The sequence below is a fragment of the Chiloscyllium plagiosum genome, unplaced genomic scaffold (genome assembly GCF_037043375.1).
Source record: "Chiloscyllium plagiosum isolate Xiang-an unplaced genomic scaffold, Cpla_swu_hap1 HiC_scaffold_6, whole genome shotgun sequence".
NCBI lineage: Eukaryota > Metazoa > Chordata > Chondrichthyes > Orectolobiformes > Hemiscylliidae > Chiloscyllium > Chiloscyllium plagiosum.
The window spans coordinates 82,118,208-82,140,911 of record NW_028270144.1 but is presented as its reverse complement, the minus strand read 5'-3'; the positions used below and the strand labels follow the sequence as shown (position 1 = coordinate 82,140,911).

At 39.0% G+C, this 22,704-nt stretch overlaps 1 protein-coding gene across 2 annotated transcripts; it reads left to right on the top strand.

Moving 5' to 3' along the window:
- Window positions 1-321: 321 nt before the first annotated feature.
- On the top strand, window positions 322-21,792 carry poglut3 (protein O-glucosyltransferase 3). Of its 2 annotated transcripts, XM_043691854.2 has the most exons (9): window positions 324-678; window positions 1,175-1,372; window positions 6,060-6,340; window positions 6,445-6,655; window positions 11,850-12,046; window positions 15,949-16,143; window positions 18,111-18,215; window positions 19,352-19,479; window positions 21,582-21,792. In XM_043691854.2, the coding sequence occupies exons 1-8, from the start codon at window positions 459-461 to the stop codon at window positions 19,475-19,477; spliced, it is 1,533 nt and encodes a 510-aa protein (XP_043547789.1). In that variant the 5' UTR covers window positions 324-458; the 3' UTR covers window positions 19,478-19,479; window positions 21,582-21,792. The 2 variants fall into 2 exon arrangements, with proteins under 2 accessions (XP_043547790.1, XP_043547789.1); XM_043691855.2 differs by lacking the exon at window positions 19,352-19,479 and having other exon boundaries at window positions 322-678.
- The last annotated feature ends 912 nt before the right edge of the window (window positions 21,793-22,704 follow it).

Genomic DNA, 22,704 nt, shown 5'->3' with positions numbered 1-22,704 from the left:
ACACATACAAGTGGCACTTATTTCCGGTAGCTATGGACTACATGAATTGATCTAAAAACATATTAAATTGGACTGTAGCATGCAACAATCTCCACACCAATAGAGTAGGAACAGACTCCAACTTAAGGACTTCTACCTCCGCTTGACTGCAGGGTGGAATGCCACCCACAGCGCAGACAACGAATCTTATTTGATAACATTCCCGCGACGAGTCTGCCGACATTTTACTAAGTTCAAGACGCTACACAAATGCAAGTATTTCGGTTCGGTTCCACTGGGGATCCGCTCCTGGTTTTCCTTTCGTCCCGACGCGAGGCTCTTTGCTTCCTTGCAGCCAGTGGGGTTTCCGCACTCCAGCCATAAGGCGGCCAAAGGATGTTCAGTTACCCCGGGTGGCATTGAAGTTTTTTGGGTGGAGTGGTGGGGCTTGCACATGTATCCGTTGTGAATTGGAGCAGATGGGGGGGAAAATGCTGCGGCAGTGTGTGTCATGGGCGTTTTCGGTGGGGTTGTTTTTGATGGTTTCTGTTGGTAAATGTGAAACAGGCAAAGAGGAAGTGAGTGCTGCAAAAAGTTTGGTCTGGGGGCCGGGTCTGAGGGCTGATGTTGTGCTGCCGGTTCGATATTTCTATATCCAGGCGGTTACCCACACAGAGGAAAATGTCACCTATTCTCCCGGTATGTAAATTATTCCATATTAGAATTTTAGCCTTTTGAACTATTTTGTTCACTTCCAGATAGAAGATGGTCAATCTGTTGTTTGTGATTCACTGTATTAACTATATTGATTTGTAATAGTTCTGTGTAGCCAAGTGTAGGTTAACATCGCTAAACTTCAGGAGCATAGTCCCCATTATTGTTAAGCACTTGTCAGTGTTATTTTGCATGCACCTTTTTGTAACACTAAAATACATTCGATTCCTCACAAATAATAACGGAATTATGACCGCCACCAGACATCTGGGAGTCATTTAAAGACTGTAATTGAATTTTTGTGCTCACATATTTGTGCAAATTAAAAACCGCTCTGTGAATTTTCTATTGAGTCTTGCCCCTCCAGCAAAGATCTAATCTTGTGGGTTTTAAAAAACGTTTTCAATATTATAATATGTCAACAAAGAGTGTATAATAAGTAAAAATGAAAAGTAGTCATTCATTTTCCTTTTTAATTCAGGAAGTAATACATTCAATGTGGTGATCAAAGTACTGTCCTCCAGAGAACATGTCCGGCGCTATGTACCAGCACCCTTGGATCGAAATGATGGAACATTTCTTATGAGGTATCGACTCTATGGAACTGTCAGTGAAGGGCTAAAGATTGAAATATTTCATCAAGGTCAACACGTAGGCCAGTCTCCATATCTTTTAAAAGGTAAATTCAGATTTTACAAAAAGTGTTTGGGCAGAGGTAATAAGAGAAATCTGCAAAATGGGAAACAGTTCTATTGAATGGCGATTGGCCAGAACTGGAGCACAGTACTGAGACATGGTTGATTTTGAAGTTGCATTATTAAGTAATCATGCTTGTTTTAAGGCAATTTTGTATAGTGGAACTATGTCATAATGGGAAGGTAAAGGAAACAACAAGTGAGTTACAGAGTTCTAGGGATGATTCTGCACAACATTTGGGATGTAGGAGTCCCGGAATGAATGTTCTGGAAGTGACTTGGGGGACAAGAGACAGCTGTACAGAAATCACAAAAAGGTTACAGCATTTACGGAGGTAATTCAGCTGTTAAGTCTGTGCTGGCCCTCTGGAGGAGCAATTCACCTGATCTCAGTCCCCGTTTACCTGGACCCCTGCAAATCTTTCCTTTTCAGATAATTACCCAATTCCTGTTTGAAACCCTCAATTAACCCTGGTTCCACACACATCCATACAGTGCATTTCAGTTCTCATGTCGCCATTGTTTCCTTTCGTTAATCACCTTTAATGTCTGCCCTCAGGTTCTTAATCCCTTCACCAATGGGAATAGTTTCACTCTATCAACTCTGTCCAGAATGCTCATAATTTTGAATTCCTCTATAAAATTTCTTCTCAACCTTATCTTCAACCCAATTTCTCCAATCTGTCTACATTACTGAAGTTCCTCATCCTTGAAAATGTCCTTGTCAACCTACTTTGCTCTGCAGTGTGGTGCCCAGAACTAGATGTAATTTTCCAGTAAAGGCCAAACCAATATTTAATATGGGTTTAATATGACTTTCTTGCTTTTGTAGTTAATGTGCTTATTAATAAAGCCCAGGATGCCACTCTTTAACCATGTTCTCTACTTGCTTTGGCCCTTCAACATTTTCAGTACATATATACCCAGGTCCCTTTGCGCATTTATTATAATTGTAATTTTTTTTATTGTCCCTATGTTTTTCTTACCACTTTTCACCAACTTGTCAGTATGTTCCACCAACCTGTCTGTGAACTTTACAAGTTCTACTCCACTCAACTAATGGTTCACAACTTGCAAAATGCAAATTTTGAAACTGTGTACCTTGTGCAACAAGGTCAACATCATTAATATACATTAGGAAGAGCAAGGGATATGATACCAATTCTGGGAAACCCTCTACAAATCTTCCAGTCTGAGAAACAACCATTGCCACTGCTATGTTTGCCGTTACTCGGCCAATTCTGTACCGATATTGCTATTCTGTATGAGCCTTAATTTTGTTCACAACTCTGTTGTGCACCACTTTATCAAACGTCTTTTGGAAATCCATGTCCATCACATCATGGACACCACTACTGTCATCTACTTGCCCATGTGAGTTATTAATTTTATCTTGATTTTATCATTTATGAAACCTTCACCACCAGCAAGGTTAAACTGATTGGCCTGTATTCGTTTGATTACAGCTTTGTTCAAAAATGAAGTAAAAGTAATATTTGCAATTTTCCAGTCCTCTGCTGTTACCCTAGAATCTAAGGAAAGTTGGAGAATTGTGATCCATGCCTCTGCAGTTTTCGTTTTGTGAGATCCCAGCTGGTGGTAACATTGGACAGGTCAGTTCCTAGAGTGAAACCTGGCTTGATAGACTAGAAGTTTCATTTTTGCATGTTAAAACACATTTGCAAGAAAATACCAATGTACTAAACAAAAGAACATTTATTATAAATAAGGGGAAAAAAATTACCCTGTACACTATTTGAGAATTATTTGAAACTGGAGAGAAAATTTAAAGGGAATGCTAGTCATAGGACAGTGTTGCTGGGCAACAGACATTTTGCCCTGTCTTTCTTTCTGTTTTCTAAAGCACTAAAGTATTCACCTGGTGGGTTTTCTTCCTTCAAGCCTCAGTTAAATATGTGTAAATGCATTTCCAGACAGCACTAACAGAAATCAAAAATGAAACTAAACCTTTCACTTCTTAATCCACACAATATAGAAATCAAACTTAAAACTGTACATTGATATTTCTGTGTTTGAACTCCATTTTGAAAATGACAATATATCACATTTTTTCTTTCTTGGTCAGTTATGTGAGCTGCTTTGTTCCAAGTAGTGTCAAGGTTCTTGTGTTGTTGGAGCTGCACTATCCGAGGCAAGTGGAGTACATTCCATCACATTCCGGAGTTGTGACTTGTAGAAGGTGGGCCAGCTTTAGGGAGTCAAGAGGTGATTACGCACTGCAGGATTCTAGCTTCTGACCTATTCTTGTATCCACAGTATTTACATGGCTAGTCCAGTTCAGTTTCTGAGTTGTGGTAACCTCTGGGATGTTGATTGTCAGGGATTTGGTGAAGATAATACCTTTGAATGTCAAGGGTCAATGCTCAGATGCTCTCCTGTTGGAGACAGTCATTGCTGTCATTTCTGTGGCATGAATATCACTCACGCTTGTCAGTCCATGTCAAGATATTGACCTTGCCTTGCTGCATTTGCACTTGAACTGTTTCAATATCTGAGACGTTGAGTAGTGTTGAATGTTGTGCAATCATACCCGGTGCTGATCTTGCCATGGAGGGAATGTCAGTGATGAACCAGCTGAACATGGTTGGACCTGACACAGTACCCCGAGGAAGTCGCCTTGCTTACACTGGATTACTCTTTGTCTATTTCCATAGGCATGGAGTCATAGAGGTTTACAGCACAGGAAAAAGGCCCTTTGGCCCATTGAGACTGTGCTGGTCAAAAACAAGCACTTAACTATTATAATCCATTTTTCTAGCTCCTGGCCCATAGCCTTGTATGGCTTGGCATCACAAGCCCACGTCGAAACATTTCTTAAATATTTTGAGGGTTTCTGCCTCAACCATCCTTGCATGCAGTGAGTTCCAGATTCCCACCACCCTCTGGGTAAAACCTTTTTATCATGCCATCCCCTCTAAACCACCTACCTCCTACCTTAAATCCATGCCACCAATCTTTGATTTCTCCACCAATGGGGAAAAGGTCCTTCCTGTGTGCTATCACATTACAATTTTAATATTGTAAAATACTTACAGCAGTAATAATCAAAATATTGGAAGACTTTAGTAATCCTAGTTCAAACTTGGATAAGCTAAATGAATCTGGCAAAACTGAGGAAGATTTCCTTAGTACTGCATTCTGCGTTGGTAAATTTTCCCTCCAAGGGGAAGGATGTAAATTTGCAGATGTGAGGGTCATTGTGTTGGGTGGGGTTGCCTCTTGTGATTTTAAGGGCTGTCAGAAATGCAGTGTCGGCTGGGAAGAAGTGCTGTTAGTCAAGATAGAGAAAAATAACACCATAAATGGGTAGCTCTCTGAGCTAAATAATGGGGAAAATCTGTTGGAGGATAATGGTATAATCGACTATATTAAAGCCTGCATAGAGGCCAAAGTGGGAAGGTGCTTAATTACCAAGGTTTTAGTGAACATGAAATGTATAGGGAGAAATTTATAAAAAAAAAGGAGCAAAGATAGAGAAAGAATAAGAATCGATTAACGTAAAAGAGAAATTCAAAGTTTTACCAGTAAAATGTTTATGTAAAAAAGTTGAGAAGTTAGTCATTTGGATCTGTTAACTAGTGAAGAGGATACTCTGAGTGTAGCAGTAAATGGAGGAGGTGGTAATGATGATGGTAGAAAGAAACCAAAGCAAAAGGGAAATACTACTGGTTGCCAGTTCTTAGTGTAGAAAGGCTACCTGGTCTGGATGGGATGCATCCCAAGTGACTAACAGAAATCAGTGAAAATTGTGGAGGTCCTGCCAATGGCCTCTAAGTCTCCTTGGATAAGGAAATGTGCCAGACTGGAGTATGAAAAACATTGCGCTTCTATTTTTTTATTATTACAAGTTAGGGAAAGGTAAAGAGACATACCGATCAATATCACTGGACTTGCAGTCTAAAGGCCCAGACTAAAGTCTGGCAATGTATGTTCAAAACCCACCATGGTAGTTGGTGGAATTCAAATTCAGTGAATAAATTTACATTTGAAAGGTACTCTCTGTAATGGGGATCATGATACTATCACTGATTCATTTATAAATGCATTTGGTTCACCGATGCCTCTTTAGGAAGGAAGTGTGCCATTGTTGACCCCAGACCCACTGCAATATGTCTGCAATTTTCAACCGCCTTATGAAACGGCTGAGGACGTCACATAGTTCAAGGGCAATTGGAGATGGGCAATAAATGCTGGCCTTGCTAGTGATGTTTACATCCCACGAAAGAATAAAGAAAAAAACAAATTTGCTTTCGTAGCATCTAGAAGGAGAAGTAGACCATTCAGCCCTTTGAGCCTGCTCTTCCATTTATTAAGACTATAGTTGGTCTTACAATCCTGCCTCCTACCATTACCCTTGACTCCCTGTCTATCAAATGGCTATTTAACTCAGCCTTGAGTTAATTCAGTGACCTAGACTCTTCTTTACTTTCTGTAGAATGGATTCCATACACTAATTGAGCGAAAAAAAATCTCATCTCTGTTTTTGCTTTTAAGACAATGTCCCGTAGTTTCTCCTACAAAAAGAGATGTCAGCAATCAACATAGAGAAGGCCTGAATAATCATTTTTGGTAGTGATAATTGTTACAAAGTTAATGTGTACAGTAATTACATATAACAATAATTGGCTGTATTCCTGCTTCTGTTATCAGGCCCAGTTTATCATGAATACTGTTACTGTCCAGAAGTGGAGCCCCAGATATGGAAAGATACTGTATCCTGCCCTGCAGAAGAGGAACAGATTTCTAGGGACTTCATTAATTTTCCCAGTATAGACCTCTCACTCCTCCTAGAAGAAGTACCAAACCGATTTGGTGATCGAGGAATTGTTCATTACACCATATTGAATAACCAGATTTATCGACGAACAATGGGACGGTACACCGATTTCAAAATGTTTTCAGATGAAATGCTGCTTTCTTTAGCCAGGAAAGTAGGTTTCAATAAAGTTATTTACTGATTTATTTTTTAACATAATCTGTTTTCAAGAAAGAACCCAAATTAAATAATGATTCATTTTGTATGTACTTTGCTTAGGTTCGATTGCCTGATGTTGAATTCTACGTAAATGTTGGCGATTGGCCACTAGAAACTCGCCAAATGAAGGACAATCCCTTGCCCATCATTTCTTGGTGTGGCTCTGAGGATACCACAGATATTGTCCTTCCAACATATGACATAACACGCTCTACATTAGAAACTCTGCGTGGTGTTACAAATGACCTCCTTTCCATTCAAGGACAGACTGGTAGGTTCTATTTCTGGTTACTTGTAAGCTCATAAAATTTCATAAAGTCATAGAGATGTACAGCATGGAACCAGACCCTTCGGTCCAACTCATCCATACCAGCCCGATATCCTAAATTAATCTAGTCACATTTTCCAGCACTTGACCCATATCCCTCTAAACCCTTTCTATTCGTATACCCATCCAGATGCCTTTTTAAATATTGTAACTTTACCAGCCTCCACCACTTCCTCTGGCAGATCATTCCACACACACACTACTCTTTATGTGAAAAAGTTGCCCCTTAGGTCCCTTTTAAATCTTTCATTTCTCACCCTAAACCTATGCCCTCTAGTTCTGGATTCCCCACCAGGGAAAAGATCTTGTCTGTTTACCCTATCCATGCCCCTCATGATTTTATAAACCTCTATAAGGTCACCCCCTCAGCCTCTACTGCTCCAGGGAAAACAGCTCAGCCTATTCAGCCTCTCCTTATAGCTCAACCCCTCCAACCCTGGCAACATTTGATGAATTGAATAACACAGCATATACACAGCACAACACAGCCATGTGGGCGGCACGGTGGCACAGTGGTTAGCACTGCTGCCTCACAGCGCCTGAGACCCGGGTTCATTTCCCGCCTCAGGCGACTGACTGTGTGGAGTTTGCACGTTCTCCCCGTGTCTGCGTGGGTTTCCTCCGGGTGCTCCGGTTTCCTCCCACAGTCCAAAAGATGTGCAGGGTCAGGTGAATTGGCCATGCTAAATTGCCCGTAGTGTTAGGTAAGGGGTAAATGTAGGGGTATGGGTGGGTTTCGCTTCGGCGGGTCGGTGTGGACTTGTTGGGCCGAAGGGCCTGTTTCTACACTGTAATGTAATCTAATCTAAAATCTAATAATCTAATCTACTGTAATAGCAATTTTAAAAAAAATTAAAGTTTTCATACATATGAACTAGGAACAAAGTAGACCACTTTGCCCATAAAGACTGCTCCAACATTGATTAAGATTGTGGCTGATGTATTAGTCCATGTTCCTACCTACCTTGATGAACCTTTCACTCCCTTGTTGTGAAGAATCTATCCATCCCCTTTTTGGAAAAAAAACAAAGATACTGTTTCCTCCAGGTTTGAGGAGGAAGGCTGCAGACAGTTCACCATCCTCGAAGAGTCAGATGAGGAGAGTTTGTTTTCTCTTAATTTGTTGACCCCTTATTTTTAAACAGTGACCCGTAATCCTAAATTATCTAAGAGGAAATATGCCTTTCACATGTGTGCACTGTGTCAAGACTTCCCAGGATTTTCAATCAACACATTACTTATTCCTTTAAATGTCAGTCGATGCAAGTCTTGGCTGTCCACTCTTTCCTTGTGAGGCAACTCACTTTTTCCAAGTATTACTATAGTAATCTTTCCCTGAATTGCTTCCCATGCATTGACATTACCATTAGGTGATAGCTAAAATATCACCTCCAATTTTTGTTTTTAATTCCCCTGAATAAACAATAATATTCTATTAACTTTCCTAATTCGTCACTACGTATTTCCCAAGCATTTTGTTACTAAGTGGTCTTCTTGTTTTCCCTTGCCCCTTTGCTTCATTTTTTTGGTACTTCTAAGATCAGTTGTATGGAAGCAGGATTGTCCAGGGTATTGGAAACTAAGTTGAGGTTTAACCAAACAAACACAGCCATCAGTATCAACATTTCAAACCCTTGGCATGTCCCAAATCCATACTGATTTTTTTCTAATTGCCCATTTGAATGTCTGTAGTCATTAATCTGTAGCTGCCTCAGCAGTGAAACTACCTTTATCAAACTAGCAAATGGCATCCCATGTGACTTTAACTAAAATACACTATTCCTCATCATCCATCTTAACTGGCAGTGGTTTCTTATCTTTTAAATTTTGGGATTATTTCCGCAAACTCATCTGCCTTCTCAACCTCTATCTGTCCTGAAAACCTGTTCAGAACACAGGTCTTTGATCAAACCTTTGGTCATCCCTCCTAACTCTTGCATAATGGGAACTTATTCAATGTAACATTTATTAAGGTGTGGGCGATGTGTCTCCTTAGTTACTTTTGGAGGGCAATAACAACAACTTGTATTTATATATCACTTTTAACCCAATAACAAGTCCCAAGACGCTTTACAGGAGCACTATGAAACAAGATATGGCACCGAGCTGCAAAGGGAGATGTTGGGTCAGATAACTTGGTTCGGAGAAAATGAGGACTGCAGATGCTAGAGATCTGAGTTGAGAGTGTGGTGCTGGAAAAGCGCAGCAGGTCGGGCAGTATCCGAAGAGCAGAATCGACGTTTCGGGCATAGGCCCTTCATTTGGAATGAGTCATTCCAGATGAATGGCTTATGCCTGAAATTTCGATTCTCCTGCTCCTCGGATGCTGCCTGACCTGTTTTTCTAGCATCATACTCTCGACTCAGATAACTTTGTTAAAAGGTAGGCTGTAAGGAATATCTTTAATGAAGCAAAGAGGTGTAAGTAAGGAATTCCAGATGTTGGCGTAAGGCAACTGAAAATATAGCCACTGATGTTGGAATGATTACAATTAAGGGTATTCAAAAAGTCTGACGAGTGTGGATATTCGACTGGGTTATAGGATACAAGGTGATCACTGAGCTGGGAAGGGGAAAGATCATGGAGAGATTTGAATGTAGAATGTGGAATACCAACGTGCTTTGGAATATTTGAGTCTAGGGTATTAATGAGGGTTTCACAAGAGCTTATGCTTGAAATGTTGACTCTCCTGTTCCTTGGATGCTGCCTGACCTGTGCTTTTCTAGCACCACACTTTTTGACTCCGATTTCCAGCATTTGCAGTCCTCACTTTCTCCAAGCTGAGGGCCATGTAAATTGAGGAGATGCAACAGAGGTAGGAAGAAGTGGCTGTAGCGATGGCACAAATACTTAGATTGAAGATTGTTCTTGGAGTCAAAACTGGTACTTCTCTTGTGAAATGGTTATTTTAATCTTGGACTATTGCCAAAGAGAGAAAGTGACTAACTTGGTAGCTAAGGAACTGTTTGGAATGGGAACAGAAGTCTACGATTTTAGTCCTCCCAATACTGTATTATCAGTAATTTCTGCTTATCCAGCACTGAATATCACATACAGACAGTCTCCCGATTTTGAATGGATCCCGCTCGCATTGATTTTGTCCCGCATTGTGTTCTGACTTGGGTACCATGTAAAATAGCTGTTCGTAAGTATGAGGAAATATTTGTATGTTGGACCTTTATTTGGTTTTTATTTGTTATTTTAAACTGCGGATGCTGTAAATCAGGAACAAAAACAATTTGCTGGAAAAGCTCAGCAGGTCTGACAGCATTTGTGAAGAGAAATCAGAGTTAACATTTTGGGTCTGGTGACCCTTCCTCAGAACTGGAGGGTTAGTTTTGAGTTCTGAGGAAGGGTCACCAGACCCAAAGCATTAACTCTGAATTCTCTTCACAGATGCTGCCAGACCTGCTGAGCTTTTCCAGCAGCTTCAGTTTTTGTTCCTTTAAAATGATATTCTTGTATGGGATTGTGTATGTGTCAGTACAAGCGTTAGTAAGTCAGATGTTCATAAATCAGGGACACCTCTATGTAGTACGATCATTTTAACAGTGGTGAGAAGCTGAGGGGGTGGTCATGAGGTGGAGCTAGATGTCAGTGACATCTGAAAACTAACTACTTTCGGATGTTATCGCAGAAAGGCAGAATATAGGTGATCAAAAGTGAGAGGTCCACAGGTATCTGGAAGATGAGAATGGAACCAGTCCCACCCAACTGAACATTTGGAGAGCCATTGGAGTTGGATGATGTGTTTGATCTTATCAAAGGCTGCAGACAAAAAGAGAAGGATGAGAGAAGATAGCTTCCTTTGTGACTGCAACATAGGATACTGCTTATGATCTGAATATCAGCTGTTTCAGTAATGTTGTAAGGGAAGATTGGAGACATTCATGCATGGAGCTCAAGGAAAGATATGCATGGATCTGGGAGGATCTGTACCGGGATAGGAGGATCAGAGTAGTTTTAAATTTAGGAGACAAGGTTCTGCAAAGTAGACCTATTAGTAAAGTTTGATCACATGGGATTCATGGTGAGTTTGCAAATTGGATACAAAATTGACAAAACAGCAGGAGACAGTGGTGGTGGAGGGTTGTTTTGGAGGCCTGTGATCTGCAGCAATCCACAGGGATCAGTGCTAGGTCCACTTTTGTTTGTCAACATATAAATGATTCGGGTGGGAATATAGAAGACACTGTTAGTAAGTTTACGGATGACACCAAAATTGGTGGTATAGTGAACAGTGAATAAGGTTAGCTAAGATTACAAAGAGGTCTTGATCAATTGGGCCAATGGGCCAAGACGTGGCAGGTGGCGTTTAATTTAGATAAATGCGAGGTATTGCGTTTTGGTAATACACACAAGGGCAGATTTATACTGTTGCCCATGGGAAGTTTTATAGAACAGAGACGTAGGGGTTCAGTTGTTTGAAGTTTGCGTCATGTGTAAACAGAGTGGTTAAGAAGGCATGTAGCATGCTTGCCTTCATTGCTCAAACCTTTGAGTATAGCAGTTGGGGTGTCATGTTGAGGTTGTAAGGGACGTTGGTGAGGCCTCTTCTGTGTCTAGTTCTGGTCACCCTGTTATAAGAAGGCTATTAATGAACTGAAGAAAGTTCAGGAAAGATTTACCAGGATGTTGCCAGGAATGGAGAGTTTGAATTAAAAGGAGAGGCTGGATAGGCAAGAACATTTTTTCCTTAGAATGTTGAGGAGTGATCTTATAGAAGCTTATAAAATCATGACAGGCATAGATAAAGTGAATTGCAAATGTCTTTTCCCTAGGCATTTAAGTGTAGGGGCATATTTTTAAGGTGAGAGGAGAAAGACCTTTAAATTTAAAAATAAGGAGGGGCAACAGAGTGTGAAATGAACTTCCAGAGGAAGTGGTGGATGTGGGTACAGTTACAATGTTCAAAATTTGGATAAGTACATGAACAAGAAATGTTTGGAGGGATATGGGTCAAGTGCAGGCAGTGGGACTAGTTTACTTTGGGATTTGGATCAGTCGGATTGAAGGGTCTGTCTTGAGAACTGTTAAAATATTAGATGGGAAACAGAAGGGAAAGTTGAAATATTAAGAACTAATAACAGTATGTTTGAAGTTACTCAGATTATTTTTGTTTCTTACAAAATGCAAGGTCCTGCCTGGGAAAATAAAACCGAGCAAGCTTTTTGGAGAGGGAGGGACAGTCGAGAAGAAAGGTTGAAACTAGTGAGGATCTCCAAAGAGCATCCTGACCTTTTGGATGCTGGAATAACTGCCTATTTCTTTTTTCGTGAAGAAGAAAAAGAACTCGGGAAAGCACAATTGATCAGTTTCTTTGACTTCTTTAAGGTATGATTTGCTGGATAAATGAAGCAATTATTTTTTAAAAATTTTTTAATTTTGAAATTTTGTTGTAAAATGCAGTGTTATTTAGGTTGCAATTTGGAGTATTAGGATCCAGGTATATGTACAGATGGACTCCTTCAATTTCCCTCACCCTGTTGAATTCCTCCTGTCACTTATGTTGGTACAGATTGGTAGAGGCTAGAAAGATGGTCGTTTCTCGGCCTCTAAACCTATTGATACAGATACAACCATGGATGGACAGAGTGATTTTTTTTTAAAAAGTGTTAAATGCTAAGGTTACTTATAGAAATTGCTAGCCTTGCAATTCACATCACACAGAATGTTGTGACGCTGAAGTATTTAACGTGGAGGGTGCTATAGTCAACAATTATACTGCATCACAGAAGGCATTCTGATATTTATGTTATCCAACCCCTTCTATTCCTACCTCCACTGCAACCAGATATTGTACTAGTTGTAATCATATAATGACACCAATGTTTACTTTTTCTACCCTGTAAACAAAAATTGAATTAAGAAATTTTGATAGCCTTCCAAAGTACTGAATCCTGAATTTGGAACATCTGAAACCGAGCACAATTCTATTGGAAAACAACAGTCATGCTCCAGAATGGAGGCCTGAGGATCATCCAGCGTTTGCCCTTTGATTTTATTGTTCTGAAGAGCTGTAGTAAGCTAACCAATTTTGGCCAAAGCTCATACCCATGTTAGGCCTCATGGAGGCGAAGAGGAAAACAATTAAATGTGGCTAGGCCAATAGCAGTTCACCTTTCTTTGTGGAGCCAAGGGAAGCCTTCCTGCTCCTTGATTTAAAAAAAAATTAGACAGAGATTTGAGTCTTTAGTTTTGACTGACATGCAGCAGTCATAGAGATGTCCAGCACAGAAACAAATTCTGTGGTCCAACTCGTCCATGCCAACCAGATATCCTAACCTCATTTAATCCCATTTGCCAGCACTTGGCCCATATCACTCTAAACGCTTCCTATTCATATACCCATCCAGATGCCTTTTAAATGCTGTAATTATACCAGCCTCTACCATTTCCTCTGGCAGTTCATTCCATAGGCGTACCACCCTCTGCACCCTTAGGTGCTTTTTATATCTTGCCCCTCTCACCCTAAACCTATGCCCTCTAGTTCAGGACACCCCACCCCAAAACCCTGGGAAAAGACCTTGTCTATTTATCCTATCCATACCCCTCATGACTTTATAAACCTCTATAAGGTCACCCCTCAGCCTCTGACACTCCAGGGAAAACAGCCCCAGCCTATTCAACCTCTCCCTATAGCTCAAATCCTCCAACCCTGACATCATTTGATGCAGCACAGTGGCTCAGTGATTTGCACTGCTGCCTCACAGCACCAGGGTCCCAAGTTCGATTCCAGCCTAGGGCGACTGTCTGTGTGGAGTTTGCACATTCTCCCCGTGTCTGCGTGGGTTTCCTCTGTGTGCTCCGGTTTCCTCCCACAGTCCAAAGATGTGCAGGCCAGGTGAATTGGCCATGTTAAATTGCCCATAGTGTTAGGTGTTTTAGTCAGAGGGAAATGGGTCTGGGTGGGTTACTCTTCAGAGGGTTGGTGTGGACTGGTTGGGCCAAAGGGCCTGTTTCCACACTGTAGGGAATCTAATCAAACATCCTTGTAAATCCTTTCTGAACCTTCTCAAATTTCACAACATCCTTCCGATCGGAAGGAGACCAGAATTGCATGCAATATTCCAAAAGTGGCCTAACCGATGTCCTGTACAGCCACAACATGATCTCCCAATTCCTATACTCAATATTCTGACCAATAAAGGAAAGCATACCAAATGCCGTGTTCACTATCCTATCTGTCTATGACTCTACTTTCAAGGAACAATCAACTTGCACTCCAAGGTCTCTTTTTTCGGCAACACTCCCCAGGATCTTACCATTAAGTCCAGCTCTGATTTGCTTTTCCAAAATGCAGCACCTCACATTTATCTAAATTAAACTCCACCTGCCACTTCTCAGCCCATTGGCCCATCAGATCAAGATCCCGTTGTATTCTGAGGTAACCTTCTTTGCTTTCCACTACACCTCCAATTTTAGTGTTATCTGCAAACTTACTAATTATACCTCCTGTGTACACATCCAAATCATTTACATAAATGATAAAAAGTAGTGGACCCAGCACCGATCCTTGTGGCACATCACTGTTCACAGGCCTCCAGTCTGAAAAACAACCCTCCACCACCATACTCTATCTTCTACCTTTGAGCCAGTTCTGTATCCAAACAGCTAGTTCTCCTTGTATTCCATGACATCTAATCTTGATAACTAGTCTCCCATGAGGAACCTTATTGAACGCCTTACTGAAGTCCATATAGATCTCTGCCTTTATTCCTGATGAAGGGCTTTTGCCCGAAACGTCGATTTTGCCTGTCTTCGGATGCTGCCTGAATTGCTGTGCTCTTCCAGCACCACTGATCCATATAGATCATGTCTACCGCTCCGGCCTCATCAATCCTTTTTTGTTACCTCTCATTTCCCACGCACCAAGATTTGCTGACTATCCCTAATCAGTCCCTGCTTTTCCAAATACATGTAAATCCTGTCCCTCAGGATTCCCACCAACAACTTGCCACCACCAATGTCAGGCTCACCAGTCTATAGTTCCCTTACCAGCTTTTCCTTACAACCTTTCTTAACTAGTGGCACTACGTTATTCAACCTTCAGTCTTCCGACACCTCACCTGTGACTATCGTTGATACAAATATCTGAGCAAGGGGTCCAGCAATCACTTCCCACAGAGTTCAAGAGTACACCTGATCAAGTCTTGGGGATTTATCCACTTTCATGCATTTCAAGACATCGAGCACCACCACCTCTGTAACATGGACATTTTTCAAGATGTCAACATCTATTTCCCCACATTCTGTATCTTCCATGTCCTTCTCCACAGACAACGTTGATGCAAAATACTTATTTAGTATCTCACCCATCTCCTGCGGCTCCACACATAAGCCGCCTTGCTGATCTTTGAAGGGTCCTATTCTCTCCCTTGTTACCCTTTTGTCCTTAATGTATTTATAAAACCCCTTCGGATTCTCCTTAACTCTATTTGCCAAAGCTCTCTTGTTCTCTTTTTGCCCTCCTAATTTCCCTCTTAAGTATACTCCTACTGCCTTTATTCTCTAAGGATTCACTTGATTTCTCCTGTCTATGCCTGACATATGCTTCCTTTTTCTTAACCCCTTTGAGGGATTATCACATAGACATCTCCTCACGCAGAAACAATAATCCATGATCATTTTAAATGATTTTAGATCTCTGATTCAAAAATGAAGCCTTAATTTTAACATTCAAGACAATCTTTTAAAAATTCAGCATCAAACCAAATGTCTCAGCAGTTAATGTGCAAGTAAGTAGCTTATTGTTGAGTCTGTTTCACACCTGGAAAACAGATGCAACAATGCTGACTTAGATTGTTGATGTTGATGCTGGTGCTGATGTTGATTTTTATTTCCCCTGACTTACTTTCTTTTAACTGCAAAGCAGAACCTATCATTAGTGTATTTAAACTCAGACACAACGCCTACAATTTGTATTTCTTGTATGTATTTGATTAAATCGACTTACAGAAACATAAATAACATTTAATGTATTAACATATTTTGTTTTCTATTGTGAATCTAACTTACAAAATATCAGCAGAGAATAAACTTAAAAATATTACATCATATCAACCTTATCTTGTTAAGTGTTTTTTAATTATTTAAATTAATTTTTAAGGTCAATCCTTGTCATTACTATTAAAAAAAATGTACCATTTTTAGGAGGGTTTTTGTCGATGTTTTTTAAATATTCAAGTGAACTTTTTTTGAATTGAGATGAGATGTGTTTCTGAACATTTTTCCAGTATAAATACCAAGTGAATGTGGATGGTACTGTGGCAGCTTACAGGTTCCCGTACCTTATGTTGGGTGACAGCCTTGTGATGAAGCAGGATTCTAAATATTACGAGCACTTCTACAGATCTCTGAAGCCATGGAAACATTATGTTCCGCTGAAGAGAGATATGAGTGATGTTATTGAGAAGATTAAGTGGGTGAAGGTAAGTGAGTGAGTTGCAATATTATTAAAACTAAATATGTAGAATTCCCTCAAAGACTGGATAAATGTGGTATGTGTCACTAAACCAAAGATTTAGGAAGGTATTCCTTTCATTCTGATTATGCTGAGTTAGTGTCTCTGTGGAAGCCAGTTTGCACATATCACTAGGTGGCTAGTGTGTGATTTAGATTAGTGTTGATAGCATGAGTTCATCTCCTATTTTAGCTGAGGTGGACCAGTGGTTTCCTCTCTGTCTTGCCCCACAAAGTGAAAGGCAATGGTAAACCAACATTGACATATAAAAATTGCCAAGAAAAACAGCTTAGAATGAAGTATAAGCAAACAAGGTCAAGGACCTGCCTTAGGGTCAAACAATCATGAACAAAAGAAGTCCCTCTCCATGTAGTATTGGTGCAACAAACTCATAGTCTGGATAGAGAATAAATAGCTAGTAAGTTGTTTCTACATAGTAATCAAATTTTGTGATTTCACTTTTTTAGGAACTGTGCAGATATGGTAGTGAGAAAGGTGCACAAATGAGTATTTATTGTTGTGACCAAATGTGATCTGTAGCAAAATATAAATTGTGCACATATCTAACAGTGAAACAAACAGATCAGTTCTGAAACTGATTATAACGTAACTTAAATCCAGATTTAAAAGCAAATTTATACAAAATGATTTAAGTGTTCTTGACGAGGAAGTTGCCCTTTTAAAGGCAAATTTAAGTTTAACAAACTTCAGTATTAATAATATGTAATAATGGCTTGGGTTATTCTAAGTTATGAGGATCGCTATCTGCTAATATAATCACATTGCAGAGTTTCCTTTAGGGATACATAGTTTTATTGATAACAGCTGTAAGTTATCTACCCATGGGCCTTGTATTAGGACATTGCTATATCATGCTGTCATATTGGCCAGACTTTAACATAAGTAAATCTACTTGGGTAATAATTATTTATTTGATATAAAAATTTTTTACAACAAATACAGTAATCCATGCCACAAGAGTAACGCAGATTGGCATTTTGATGCAATTTAATTTTCTGTTACAATTATTATTTGGAACATGTGATAATTTGATTTATATATTAATATGCCAGTCTGTTCATGGAGTTGTTGAATATTTTTGTAAATCTTTTACTTTCCATCTCTTAAAGTAGTAAATTTTGAAAATGCATGATGATGGAAAATTATGTAGAATGCAGTATGGAAATCTGAATGCACAGTAGTTTTCCTTTTTTGTGGGTGTCACATGACAAGGCCAACATTTGTTGCTCACCTCTCTTGAACTAACTGGTTCTTAACAGTCCCCTTAAATGGCCTAGAGAACCAATCATATTGCTGTTGGTCTGGAGTCACATGTAGGCCAGACCAGATAGGGATTTCTTTCTCAAATGGACATTAGTGAACTAGATGGATTTTTTATGACAATTGATCATGATACATTGTTCACCATTAGAGTGGCTTTTAATTATGGATTTTTCTGAATTCCAATTTAACTATGCCATGGTGTACTTTGAACCCAAACCCCCAGAAAATTAGACTGAGTCTTTGGATTACTAGTCAAAAAGTGTGGCACTGGGAAAGCACAGCCAGTCAGACAATATCCAAGGAGCAGAAGAGGCAATGTTATGAGTATAAGCTCTTCAGCTGCTGCCTGACTGACTGACTGTGCTTTTTCAGCGCCACACCTTTTGACTCTGATCTCCAGATCTGCAATCCTAACTTTCTCCTCTTTGGATTACTAGTCCAGTGACTAATTACACATCCAATACCTTACCAAAGCCTCTCCAAAAAGCAGTAACATTATTTTGAAATAGATATAAACCCTATACAAAGTACTCATCAAAGTGTGAACCTTGTTTTATATTTGTAACAATGCAATGACTAACAAACGTTTGTGAATGGAAAGCTGTGAACCTCTTGCTAAAATCTCTTTCATTTTTATTGATCTTCTCTTAGGATAATGATGCTGAAGCACAGAAAATTGCCAGATCAGGACAAGCTCTAGCTCGAGATCTCCTGCAACCTTCAAGTCTTTATTGTTACTATTACATAGTCTTACAGGTTTGAGAAACTTAATAGATCTATTTATTAGATTGTACAGTCCTATAAGACAGTTTTATACTGAGTTCTAGGATGGGGTACTTTGATTCATCTGGATGAGTGGATGATAACACTAATGGAAGGAAACATTAGGGATAAAGTACTCATTGTTGATGGATCTTTGATGATTCCTTAAAAGCACTTTTGTCATTTTTATATGTTTTGCTGTTCAGAAACTTGGGATTCCTACATGGAATCTTTATACACCCTTAATTTTGTCAGTAAAGTAGTCATGTGGATTTACTGGGATAAAATCCACATGGGAAAATCAGAGTCTGTTGCATATTTTTTAAATTGGAACTGCAGTTCTTTATTCTCTGTCTCTGTACAATAATTAAAGGCCTGAGGATCTTCTTTTAAATTATAGCTATTTCTTTATCCTAATAATTTATGAATTTTCTGATTTGGTTGTTTAGTGGTAATGGGTAGAGAAAATTTTTGGAATGGTATAAAATTCATTTTTTATTTGTATGGACTGAACTTTTAGATCATTATTATGGCATAATTATTATTTCTGTAATTATTTTGAGCTAATAGGAAAAGATGCAGACAATTGAACTAGTTTAACCTGATACGGGAGCAGTTATTCTCGATTGTTTTCAGCAATGTTTTGGATCAAGTGATTCCAGTTTTATTTTGTGTTAGCATTCGGACATGGAGACAGTAGTTAGCTACCTTCTGTCACTAAACGCTGTTTTTAATGTGATTCTGTGTTCTGTACAGACTGCTAAACATTCAGATCATTGTTTGAAATGTTAGCTAATGTCTTTTCATATTCTGTTGTGCTATTCTTCGATGTCTGAACTGCAAAAACACTAGCATATCAAAAGCTATCATTTCATCAACAGTGGGACCAGGAATTTCAATTGCCATTATATTTAGTGATTGTAATATAGCAAGTTATTTTTCTGCACATAAGTCCCTCCAATTAGAGTAGCAGAATATTGAACCTGATTTGGGGAATACAATATATTTGTATATCTTGTCACTGCCTGCCATCAGAAAGTAACTCATCTCAATAATACTATATTATCATTACACCTGTTAAACTGGTGGCAATTTTTAAATTTAGATTGCTTTTCCTTTCTACTGTTTAGGAGTATGTCAAACGACAGACTACTAAGCCTGAAATCCGCAATGGAATGGAGCATGTTCTTCAGCCAACTGATAATGAGTCTTTCTGTAACTGCAAGAGAATAGCCAATATCAAGGAAGAACTTTAACTGTAATCAGCACCATTACCTTTGTTAATTTTGTATGCGTTACTTGAAAAAAATCTCTCTTCCTTTCCTCAACTGTTTCCAGAAAGAGCCTGAAGTAATGTGCATTTAGATGTGAATTAAAGTGTCACTTCCAGTAGCCATTATTCACCACACATTTTCTTTTCCCCTCTAAACCTAATGCTGCTTTTGTGTATAATGTTAATTTTATCCTCATGGTGTCAAATTGACTATATGAAATGTGAACTTTAGAAATTAAACTTGTAGCAGGAGTGATGTGCTGAAGTTTGTAACTTAGAATTAGTTTGTAGTTAATCAAGCTGTAATTCGCAAGTCAAGACACACCAAATATATTTCACCTGATTTTGTCAGTAAGCACAGTGCAAAGTGTTGCATATAGTCTATCAGGGTTCATCTGACTTGATTCTTGAATCAACCTGATATTTATTACGGGACCATTTTCAAACCAGTTTATTTCAACACCGTCTCACTGTATAGGTATTATATTTATATATACTGATACTTTTAAAGACTTTTTTGTAAAATACAATTCGAATATACTTTCTCAAAATGTTTTATTTTAAAATAGTCATTCCAGGTGTGTTGAAACTTTGTAAGAAATATTAAACTGTATGTTGTAAAGTAAGGTAATATTCACAGTATAAAGAACTGGTAGAATGAGTTGTGATTCAAAGATTAGAGGTTGCAGGACTGATATTGTCATCCCTGGTGCAGTGTGGTTCATTGATTATCAAACTCTCCACTAGAGAAAACAAACTGTTCACCTTTCAGGAAGGAAATAAGTAATACAAATGATTTATCTATTAAATCTTATGTTACAAATTGGAAATCACATTGCACTGGTTATAAATGATTCATGGCAAATTAGTTCATATTTTTTAGACAAGTACGGTTTTTCTTAGGTTGCTGGATTCATTCAGGGACTGTGAAAAATAAACACATGGCTGCAGCTAGCACATTCTTTTAATCACATCTAGTCCATACTAGTTGTGATCTGATCACATTTCTGTGTTCCAAACAATGTGGAGCAATGAGCTATACTATATTAGATCATCTTTAGACGTATATATTTGATTTATGTAGACTAAGCTAGCAAACAACTGGCTGTAAATGGGACAGCTCCACTTAACACATACTGATTTATTTTTTCTTTTATGGGATGTGAGCAGTGCATCCTTCCCAAGGTCAGCATTCGTTGCTCATCTAATTGTTTTGGAGCAGATAGAGATTAACTGCTGCCTCAAACTACTGCAGTCCATCTCATGGAGATGGGCAGTTCTGGGCTTTGACCCAACAACAATGAAAGATAGTCAATTATAGTTCCAGTTCAGAAAGCTGTGGTTTAGAGAGCAATTTATGGTAAGTGGTGTTCCCATGTATCTGCTGCCCTGTGCTTTTACATGGTTGAGATGGTCAGTTTGAAAGGTGCTATCAAATGAACTTTAGTGAGTTTCTGCAGTGCATATTGTATATGGTATACGCTGCTGCCACTATGTTTTGGTAGAGTGAATGTTTGGTGGCGTCAGTTAATTGAGTTGGCTGGTTTGTGATGCAGAATGGTGCCAACAGAAAGGGTTCAATCTCTGTACCACCTAAGATTATTATGAAGAACTTCTCTTCTCAGCCTTGACCCTAGCCTGAGGCATGGTAACCCTCTGGTTAAATGCTCTACCAGTTATTTATATCTCATAAGAAACAATTTCAGTTTCAAATTTTAAAGTGGTGATAGGGTGCCAATCAAGTTACTGCTTTGTCTTGAATGATGACGAGTTTTTCTGGAGTGTTGGAACTGCATTCGTCCAGCCACGTGGAGAGTATTCTATCACACTGACCTGTCCCTTGTTGGTGTACAGGTTTTGGAAGTGAGGAGGAAATTACTTGCTACAAAATTCCCAGACCTGTCTTGTCATGGTATTTGTATGGGTCGAAGTGGTTACTTTTCAGATCAATGGTAATCTCGGACGATAGTGCAAGATTCAGTGATGCTAATGCTGTTAAATGTCAAGAGGAGGTGGTTAAATTCTGTATTGTTGGAGATGGAGTGGTGCTAATGTTACTGTCACTTATCAACCTCAATATTCTTTAGGTCTTGCTACACGTGGACATGGACTACTTTGGTATCTGCATAAAAGCAAATGCTGTTGAACACTGCAATGATCAGCGAACACACCAATATGACTTTAACGTGCCAAGTCTTTGAAATGTGTTTGTATGAATTCCTTCCTTCCTTACTACTGTTGCTGTACACATCTGCATTCTGGTCATCAATGAGGAAATAAAACATGTGGTTCTATGAAGCTGAATATCATGATTGTGCGGTGCCTTGGACAACACAGCCCCATCCATAGGTCATTGCAGGTCCCTTCTTCATTATCAACGTGCATTAATGAGGACCAAACATTATCAGGTACTGGAAGCTGTGGTCAACAGTCATTGTGCTTCATTGACTATAATGATGAAAATCAAACATTAGCTTTATAAAACATGTACAGTGCTGTATGAAATCTTTGCTTTTATTTGAAGAGTTGATTAATAGTAGCAATAAGTAATTAAGTTATTTCTCCCACTAGCATCAATTTGAAGTTGATGCTTTCAAAAACACAAACGTCCTTGCAAATCAATATTAAAAAGGAGTAGAGAACATTGGATGACGAGAGATATTGAGGCTGTGGTTGAAAAAGAAGTCGGCATATCTCAGATATAGACAACTGGGATCAAGTGAATTCCTTGACTACACTTAAAAGGGAAATTAGGAGGGCTAAAAGGGAACATGAGATAGCTTTGCCAGATAACGCTAAGGAGAATTAAAAGTTGCATTTTGATAAGACAAGTCAGGGCAGGATTTACACAGTTAATGGTAGGGTCCCTAGGGTGTGTTATCAAACAGAGACACCTGGGGTGCAGGTACATAGCTCCTTGAAGGTGGTGTCACAGGTAAACTGAGTAAAGTAGGCATTTGGTGCACTTGCCTTCATTGATCAGAGGACTGAGTGCAGGAGTTGGAACATCACGGTTTTTTAAAAATATTTTTCTTGAAAAATTTTTCCTTTACAAAGTTAGAAATTTATGAAAATATAGAAATTAATATCAAAAACAAACAATAAACAAACTCTACAAAAGAAATCAAAACTACACTTATTACAAATCAATAAATAAGTAATGCCGCTCAGCACAGCAAAACCATAGCACTCAACCTTTGAAAGCATCAA